Source organism: Pelodiscus sinensis, chromosome 7, assembly GCF_049634645.1.
Source record: "Pelodiscus sinensis isolate JC-2024 chromosome 7, ASM4963464v1, whole genome shotgun sequence".
Taxonomy (NCBI): Eukaryota; Metazoa; Chordata; order Testudines; family Trionychidae; genus Pelodiscus; species Pelodiscus sinensis.
In genome coordinates, this window is record NC_134717.1 from 58297029 (window position 1) to 58307047 (window position 10019).

Below are 10019 nucleotides of genomic sequence, written 5' to 3' on the forward strand. Positions count from 1 at the left end.
TTGAAGTTAAATGAAGCTCTTCCCCATTTTACAACAGCTGACGATCTGCTCCATTTTTTAAATAATGGAAAGCTGTGGAATGTGGGGGTGGCTAAGACCCTATATTTGCCAGGCAATATTTTCTACAAGAATAATTGAAAAGCTCTTTTCATTTTCCTCCCTGATTAGGCTATTCAGTGTTGCCTACCGGGTGGTCTGCATCTGCCTTACATCTGCGCGGATAGCCCTAAAATGCTGAGAACATTAAAGGAGTGTGTATTTTTAAATCCCAGCACTGTGAGCCTATCCTCTCAGTGCACCCCTCTACCATATCTACTGCCCTAGATATTTAGGAGCAAAAAACTCTGTCTGCCCCCACATTGGATTTAAGTGCAAAGTTCATGACCAAAGCATCAGGGTCAGGATCCTGCATGTGCATACTGAGCTCGATTTTGATGTAAATTGATGTAACTCTGTTGAAGTCCCGGATTTACACCAGTTGAAGATCTAGCCCTTTACGGCTAGCCAGGTATCCCAGCAATGCAAGAAGGGTATTACGGGATATATAACGTTTCCTTTAAAGAAAAGAAATAAACCTCCTCCTCCTGCAATAAATCTCTTCCAGTAACTAAATCTGCTTGTGCTTTAGTTTCTCAGGATTTCTTACACAGGTACTTTCAGTCAGCTTTTCAATCTGGGGCCTGCTCAGATGCAAGCTGACAGATGTAATTTCTTTTGGTGGAGAGGCTGTTTTATGTGTCACAAGTGCTCAGTACAGGTTTGATCGAAGTTTATAAGATTGTTGTGAAAGCCAACACCCCTGACTAGAAGGCAGAGCAGTTCTCTGGCTGGAAAGCTGCCAATCATGTCACGTTGTATATTTGTATTTTCCGGGTAGTGTGCAGATCAGAAACGGCTTTATTATAAGGTTCTTGCCGGGGTCTGTGAAGCTGAAAGGACTTGTTGGCTCTCTTTCTTTCTTAGAAAATATTCTTACTCTGCCCTTCGTGACCTCTGCCTGGGCAAGAGCAGCAGCAGCTCCAATGCAGAAAGTGTTTTGAATAGTCCTGCTTCTTTACTCATCAGAGTCACATTACATCTGAGATGCAGAATGACTATACAACGGAGAGGTCACATGTTGCTTTTGATCTCTGTGCTACTTAAGCCCCTGAAGTACAGAGGCGGCACGTGCCCTTACTACAATCTCATTTCCCGCGTTGCACTAAGATGGGTGCAAAATGAGATGCAAACACTGGGATATCCTCATTTGTTCTGTGCAGTTGCTGGGTTTGCAAGAGCATTAGGAGAGAGACTTTCAAAACTGCTTAGGGGATCTGGACACTTCACTTAGTTTTTAATGGCAATCGGGTGCCTAAATACCTTAGGCACACACATATAGTTGCAAACATAGCACCCAAAGGCAGCCCAAAGCCAGCAAGTGTTTCTCCTTTGAAGCTACATCTTGATAGTTCTTCTGGGTTTGCCGTAGCTGGCTGTGAAAGCAAGTGCTAGAGAGCAGCCTGAAAACAAATGGTAACTAAATCCATAGATGGCTTGTAAAACATGTTGTAAAAGTTCACTTGTTCTGACGTTTATTATGCAGGGCCCTTTAACTGCAGTAGAACACTCTGGGAGCGCACATCGCCTTAGTGTATCAAGGTATCTTGGCTGATTGTAGGGTTTGGGCTTAGTCTCATACCAGCCAATTCATTTTAATGTTGCAAGTGTCTTTCCTTCATGAAATGACACGGAGAGCCATCTACTGAGGGGGAAAAATGGAATGACTATACAAATACGGACACGCACACTGTATATACATATACACTGATGTATGTGTGTGTGTGTGTGTGTGTGTGTGTGTGCATGCACACATGTGCACGAACACAGATTGATCAAGCAAAGAAATATGTCTCCCTCATCGCATATTCTGAAAAAGCCCCCGGTGTCCAGTGAAGGGCAGGATGCCCCATTGCTAGGGCATAGCTTTGATGCTCCCTGTTGTGTTTCCTTTTCAGCATTCCTTCCGTCCCAAATTCCTGGGTGTAGCAGAGCAGCTCCATGAGGAAGGTTTCAAGGTACGTTGCTTTGGGCACCTGCATTTTCAAAGTTTACTCAGGATTTGTAGCTGACTTGCCCTATTCAAATCAATGAGAGTTATGCAACTAAACCATGGCGCAGTGATTGCATTGAACAAACAAGATTCATCTCCTAGAGCCTGGGGGTTTTGCTTTCAAAGCTGGAAGAAGTGCAGCTCCATTTGCTGCCTGCAGCTGTGATGTCACTTTACAGGTCTGCCAATGAGTTCTCCAAGAAAAAGAAGCAAGTCAGGAAAACATATTTTTTAAACACAAACGGGAAAGAAAAAAACCCTTTAATTGTGAAAAATCTGTAACTGGCCCATAATATGTTACCAAGAAGCATCTAAGGGGGTGGAAAGTTGTCTTTCAGTTCACTTTTATTTTGGCAAGGTATGTAGGTGTCCAATGTAGAACCTGTTTTCTGGGTTATAATGCACCCATCATCACTAGTGAATATTAACATCACGACTGTAAAATATTAGACCAAATTTAATAGAAAATCTAAACATTCAGGAACCTGAGTCCTGTTGAAAGTCAGTGGCACTTAGGGTACGTCTGCATGGCAACAGTATTTTGAAATCACTAGCGTTATTTCGAAATAACTTAGTCCATGTCTACACAGCAGACAGTTATTCTGAAATAGTATCCAAATACTGTCAAGCTGGAGGACTTCTTACTCCAACTCCTGTAACCCTCATTGTACGAGGAGTAAGGGAAGTTGGAGGAAGAGTGCTCTGTGTCGACATAAGTGCTGTGTAGACTTTCCCAATTTCGAAACAAGCTACGCAATTGACGTAGCTCAGTTTGCATAGCTTATTTTGAGTTAAGCCCTGTTGTGTAGACACACTCTTAGACTCTCAGGCTATGCCTACACTGCAGTGTTATTTTGGGATACCGGAGGTATCCTGAAATAGCTATTCCGCATCTTTTGAAAGTGCCCGTTATTTTGAAATATAACAGGTGTGCTATTCTGATGTCCCTATAAACCTCATTCCACAAGGAGGTAAGGGACATTTTAGAACAGTGGTTTATTTCAAAATAAGTGCTGTGTGGACAGCACCAAATTTCAAAATCAGCTATTTCAAACTAAGATTGAAGAAAGATGCGCAATATGCATAGCTCATAATGTGTATCTTATTTCGAGCTACCAGTGCAGTGTCGAGGTGCCCCTGAGGTGTTTCTGGCCATATTACCCACTGCTTACTGTCATCCATCTGTCAGAAAACCATTGCTAACACAAGCAATGGGAAAGTTGTACTTCCACAGGTGGGCCTTCTCCGTGATAAAGACCCACACAAATATGTTTATGGGGCCGACTCCAATGCCCCCTGAAATCAATAGGAGTCTTTCTATTGATTCCATTTGGCCAGGCCCAGACGGCACAGTGCATGGCTGTGTTACAAGTGCTTGTGTTCTGAAGCAGGCAATCATGTATTTTCCCTCTCAATGCAGCTCTTTGCCACAGAAGCCACTTCCAACTGGCTCAATGCCAACAGTGTCCCTACGACGCCCGTGGCCTGGCCATCCCAGGAAAGCCAGAGCTCCAGCCTCCCCCCAATCCGGAGGTAAGACCTTGGCCTCGTTCGTAGAGACTATGGGTGTCTCTGGCAAAAAGGGGAAGTTGCAGGGGAGCAGGAAGAAGCCTTGGCACTACTGAGGGCATACTGACCTGTGTAGACCCAGAATCTCCCCTCAGGGCTTTAGGGGTCATTGTTCTGCTACTGAAAGACATATTCAGTCCTGCCTGTGATTGCTGTGGGAAGGAAATTTAGCTCTGTTTAATCAAGAAGCATGCAATTAATAGCACCCATTTCCTACAGCACTGGAGCAATTTTATTCCACATCTTTCCTAGGCTCCTCACCTGTCATGGAGGTTCCTACCTCACTCAGGGTATGTCTACACTACCCTCCTAGTTCGAACTAGGAGGGTAATGTAGGCATACCGCACTTGCAAATGAAGCCCGGGATTTGAATTTCCCGGGCTTCATTTGCATAAGCGGGGAGCCGCCATTTTTAAATCCCCGCTTGTTCGAACCCCGTGTAGCCGCGCTACACGGGGTTCGAACAAGCGGGGATTTAAAAATGGCGGCTCCCCGCTTATGCAAATGAAGCCCGGGAAATTCAAATCCCGGGCTTCATTTGCAAGTGCGGTATGCCTACATTACCCCGCTAGTTCGAACTAGCGGGGTAGTGTAGACATACCCTCAGGTCCTTATATCTGATTAAATTCCAGCATATGTGGCTGTGTATGTCATAATTTTAAATCAGGACAGTTGGGATCTGAACCTTTAAAGGTGCTGCCTACCTCCTGCAAACATTAAGGGGCCCTGCAGTTCACAGAATTAGTCCCGGAGTAGAGTTGCTCCTACTTACATGAAGGCTGAATTTAGCCTCATGTCATGGTCACACAGGCAAGTCCAGGATGTAAACTCTGAACTCCTGGTTCAATGCCTTATCCACTAGCCTATCCTTCCTCAGGAGGTAAAAGTCAATGCATATTAAATGTGTAAATGAATTAAAAGTGCCAGTGCTAATCAGTTGAACACTCAGGCTCATTGTAGGTTTGCAGTAAGCAAAGAATCCCTTAGGGTATGTCTACACTACAAAGTTAGTTCGAACTAACGGACATTAGTTCGAACTAACTTTAATAGGCGCTACACTAGCGCTCCGCTAGTTCGAATTTGAATCAAACTAACGGAGCGCTTAGTTCGAACTAGGTAAACCTCATTTTACGAGGATTAAGCCTAGTTCGAACTAGCTAGTTCGAATTAAGGGGTGTGTAGCCCCTTAATTCGAACTAGTGGGAGGCTAGCCCTCCCCAGGTTTCCCTGGTGGCCACTCTGGCCAACACCAGGGAAACTCCATGCCCCCTCCCGGCCCCGGACCCCTTAAAGGGGCACGGGCTGGCTACGGTGCCCGTGCCAGGTGCAAGCCTGCCAGCACACAGCCAGCAGACCCTGCACCTGGCACGGCACAGAGCCACCCACCCGATGTCCCCCAGCCCACCCCCTCTTCCCGGGACCAGGCTGGCGGCTCCCGGGAGCTTGCCCTGGACCGCAAGAGGCAGGCACCTTCCTGGGCTAGTGCGGACATCGTGGACCTCGTCCACGATCTCCGCACTAGGCACAGGAAAGTGGCCGTCTAGGGCAGGAGAGCTGCCAGCCTGGCCACCCAGGAGCAGGTGTGCATGAAAATCAAGGGGGTCAACAGAGACCCCCGACCCTGAGCCCTGAGCTTACAATGGCCGTCTTGGGTCAGACCAAAGGTCCATCTAGCCCAGTAGCCTGTCTGCCGACAGCGGCCAACCCTAGGGACCCTGGAGGGGATGGACCGAAGACAGTGACCAAGCCATTTGTCTCGTGCCATCCCTCTCCAGCCTTCCACAAACTTTGGGCAGGGACACCACTCCTACCCCCGGCTAATACCACACCATGGACCCAACCTCCATGACTTGATCTCACTTCCCTTTAAACTCTGTTCTAGTTGTAGCCTTCACAGCCTCCTGCAGCAAGGAGTTCCACAGGTTAACTATTTGCTTTGTCGTCAACAACAACAACAACTTTCTCTTACTAGTTTGAAGCCTGCTACCCATTCCTTTCCTTTCCTCTAGTCCTTCTTTAGGGGAACTCATGAAGAACTTTTCTGAATGCACCCTCTCCACCCAACCCCTGCTTTTAGAGACCTCTATCCTGTCCCCCCTCCGTCTCCTCTTTTCTAAGCTGAACAGTCCCAGTCTCTGTAGCCTTTTTTCATCTGGGACCTGTTCCCAACCCCTGATCATGTTAGTTGCCCTCCCCTCTCCCAGCCTTTCTCTTCCCCTCTCTCACCTCCTTTTCCCAGTCTCCCCCAGTTTTGTTCAATAAAGACAGAGTCAATGTTGGAAGAAACATTATCTTTATTTTGTACATCAATAAGAAGGGGGGCTAGGGAAGGGTAAGTGGAAGGAGGTGAGGGAGGAATGGGGTACGAGCCCCTGATGGGGAGGACTGGGCTGGCTCTGCGGGCTTCTGGGGGTGGAAGCTCTCCTGCAGCCCCCCGATTGCCCCCTCTCCCCAGATGGCAGCCTGCGGCAAGTGCAGCCGGGCTGATGGCCGAGTGGTGTGATGTGCCCAGTGTGGGTACTCCAGGCACTCCAAGCCAGAACTTCTTTGCAAGCGGGGCACCCCTTAGAACTGTGTGTCCGGGGTGGGGGTCGGGACCCTTTAAGCGCAGCCCTCGGCTAGCCTGAGACAGCATCTCCACGCTCTAAGTCCTCCTCTGATGCCCTGCCGGCACTGCTTCCGGCCATCCTTAAGCCCTGTTCAGAGTCCACTCAATGTGGACTTGCTAGTTCGAATTAGCAAAACGCTAATTCGAACTAGTTTTTAGTTCTAGACGCATTAGTTCGAATTAATGTTGTAGTGTAGACCAGGGGTCTCCAAACTTTTCAGCCCGAGGGCCGCATTAACTATCAAACAGCAGTTCGGGGGCCGACTACACACTTGAGGTCCAAATAAAAAACAATCAAAACATGGATGTTGTTTTTAATTATTTATTTAATATTATTTTATTCAGTTAGTATTTAATAACACATTGATACACTACACATGAACACCTGTATTAGTGTGAATGGTGAAATTGTTTCCTGGATGCCAAAATAGCAGACATTTCTGGCTTTAGATTTGTTACACGAAAGAAATTATCACTAAATAAAATAGAGTGCAACATGTTTCGAAATCAGACGCTAATTGACAAAAAGGTCTCCACGGGCCGGATGAGAGGGCCTCGCGGGCCGCATCCGGCCCGCGGGCCATAGTTTGGAGACCCCTGGTGTAGACGTACCCTTAGTGTCTTCTGCATTGTCTTTAATAGGTAGCAGGTTTAACTCAAACAAAAAGGAAATATTTCTTCATGCAGTGCACAGTGAACCTGTGGAACTCCTTGTCAGAGTTTAACAGAGTTAAAAAAAAGAACTAGATAGATTCATGGAGATTAGGTCCATCAATACTTATTAGCCAGGATGGGTAGGAATGGTGTCCTAGCCTCTGTTAGTCTGGAAATGGATAACAGGAGATGGATCATGTGATGATTCCCTATTGTGTTCACTCCCTCTCGGGCATCTGGCATTTGCCACTGTCGGCAGACAGGACACTGGGCTAGATGGACCTTTGGTCTGACCCAATAGGGCAGTTCTTAAGTTCCTATGGTCTTATGTCTTTCAGCTTGATAAAGGAGGGGAACATAGACCTGGTGATTAACCTCCCCAACAACAACACCAAGTTCATCCATGATAACTATGTGATCCGCAGAATGGCTGTGGACAGCGGGATTGCTCTCCTCACCAACTTCCAGGTACCTCCGTCACTGCTCTTTCTTCTCTGCGTCATGCTAGTGTTAAACGCGCAGGACTCATTTTGCGCGTTGGAGCCACTACTTCCAGACCCTTGGGGATGTTCCACAAATGACAATGTACCTATAATTGCAGCAAAGTGACTGCTCAAATACATTTTTCTCAGTGTGTGCTGCAGAACAAGATTAAAACAAATCCATAGGATGGATCCTACGTCATGTCCCAAGGGCCCATGATGTCTCAATTCTATCTTTGGAGCAAGTTCTCCAGTACAGGCTCATTGTCAAATCAGTAACATATGCTTGGTAGCTGCATCCTATCGTAGGTATCTAAGCACTGACCATGAAGTTGCTCTCTCTGCAAAAATCTCAGAGCAAACCCTATATTATTGCACTACATCATCCAAGTGAATTTGGGGAAGCTTCCACACTGATCACAAAGCTTCCTCTATTATCTGTCTGGGGTTCCTGACAAGCTACGTTTCAGATATCGATATTTTGCCTTCTGTTTGGAATCTGTCAATTCAAGCATCTTTCTGATAGAGGACAGCTGGACGCGCCTCCTAGCAGAACATTGATTGTCTCTGTGATTGTCAGTCACGTTCAATCAAGGGCCTATGCTACACCCATTGGCGTCAGTGACCAAATTCCTGCTGAGTACATTGGGAGCGAGGTCAGACCCTAACAACAGAGGCAGGTGCTAGGGATTGGCGTGCAAAAGCTTATGCTGTGATTTGAGGAAACATAAAGAAAAGCAATGCCAAGCTGCAATCTCATCGACATAGGGAAGCTAAGTCTGTGTGGGACATAGCAGAGCATGTACTGATCTGTCTGAAAAACATACACTGCCAACTGGAAAGAAGACCCCCCCCTTCAAGATTCAGTAAACTGTTTTCTAGTAGAGTTGTAATCTCTAAAGGGAGGACAGAGCCCTGTTTGCTCTATAAAGTCCGGGATGAAGGAGAAATAATTTCTATTGAGTCTTCCTCCCAAGAGGCAAGGCTTGCCAAATTGGCAGTCTGGTGTTCTGGATGGCCCCTGGCGTGACCCGGCACGAAGCATTTTGTAGGGTGTAGAACTGTTATGTTTGCCTTATTAATCAACACTTCCCCTTCCCCCCCGGAAAAGACTGCAAAATGATCAGTCTCCTCTGCTTTATATTTCCAGGTGACAAAGCTATTTGCCGAAGCCATCAAATACTCGGGGAAAGTGGACGCTAAGAGTCTTTTCCACTACAGAAAATTAAATACCAGCAATGCCTCATAGAAGAGCAGCCATTAGCGTGAAATCCAAGTCTTCTCACACCAGGGGAAAGGAGGAATCCTGGATGCTGAGACGATCTATCCAGCCCATGTTTGGTTATTTCCATTTATTTCCTAGGATCTGACATTTTTATCTTTGTAACGTACAAAGGAGACACAGTAACTCTTAACCAGCCTTTCCCAGGCAGCCTGCCCCCACTCAAGATGTTTGTTGGAAAACAGTAGCCATTCCTTCTCTGTTTGCAGCTAATACCCACTAGCTGGTAGACTGGTAGAGCCACACCCTACAATGCTGGAGGATACGGAAGAAAAAGTATGTGGTCCTACACATCGGTGGCTAACTCTGTCTTTTTATAATAATCCCTTGATGGTTCTTTCTGTGTTCTTCTTAGACAGCTCTTGCCACACTCACATGTGAGTGCTAACGCCCCCCCCCCCCAACTGTCATGTATTTTTGCCAATTTCCTATTTCCTTCTGTTGACAATCAAAATCTTTGTGAGTTTCTCCTTTGTAATAATCACCTGATGCTACTGCATTTGCCTGCCAGGGTATAAAACATCTCAATGTGTTGAACGTGACAGGAGCTCTAAAGTTAAAAGAACAAGAATTCACTGCTACTCTCTGACAGCAAATAAGGAACATGCCACTACTTTCTGTTTGTTTTAATCCTGGCAGAGTTTCATCTTTTCCAGTCTGCAAATTTGATGGGGAATTGGGTTGAAATTGCATCTGAATTCTGTCCAGTCCTTTGTTTCTTGAATTCTGTTTATTATACGAATCCCGGAGTGCTACCAGTACATCACGGGGTTCTTTCTCCATCAAATATATTGCTTCAAAGAAGGATTTTTCCCAGTAGGCATCCTGCTCTCAAACCATTTTGGATTATGCTTGTGAACATTAAACTGGAATACTTTTAAAACAAGATCAGCGTTTTCTAATTCTTCACTCACTCTGGTCTTGCTTTTCCTCTTGCTTTTCCTCTCACACAACATTTCCTTTCTGGGCTCCATGCCACCTCAATGGTTGCATTTGTTTTGTATTGCAGTAGCATGGTGTAGCCCTCATCATGGATCCCACTGTGCTAATGCAATATTTGTTGTCTCTGTTGCAGCAATGTTTATGGGTTCCCGTCCAGGATCAGTGTCTGGTTGTGTTAGGCACAATCCACACACCCAAATGAACAAGTCTGGCGTTCCTCCATAGAGCTTATAATCTAAGTACTTTTCATTTCATGCTCTGTTGCTTATTTTTGTAACAAACTGTGCTCTCTCTTAAAATATATATGCAGTGCCCAGCCTTAGTAGGATTCAAAGAGGCATTGGACACTTAAATGGACAACAAAAACATCCAGAGTTGTTATAGTTCATGCCA

General features: G+C 45.9%; 1 protein-coding gene across 1 annotated transcript in view; it reads left to right on the top strand.

Annotated features, from left to right (window-relative positions):
- Positions 1 to 9570, top strand: part of CPS1 (carbamoyl-phosphate synthase 1) — a 283263-nt gene extending 273693 nt beyond the window's left edge. Inside the window, exons 36-39 of the mRNA XM_075933931.1 lie at positions 1995 to 2054; positions 3510 to 3622; positions 7259 to 7388; positions 8553 to 9570. Coding sequence (XP_075790046.1) covers positions 1995 to 2054; positions 3510 to 3622; positions 7259 to 7388; positions 8553 to 8651 — 402 coding nt within the window. The 3' untranslated portion in view covers positions 8652 to 9570. The remainder of the gene's footprint in view (positions 1 to 1994; positions 2055 to 3509; positions 3623 to 7258; positions 7389 to 8552) is intronic.
- Positions 9571 to 10019: the final 449 nt, after the last annotated feature.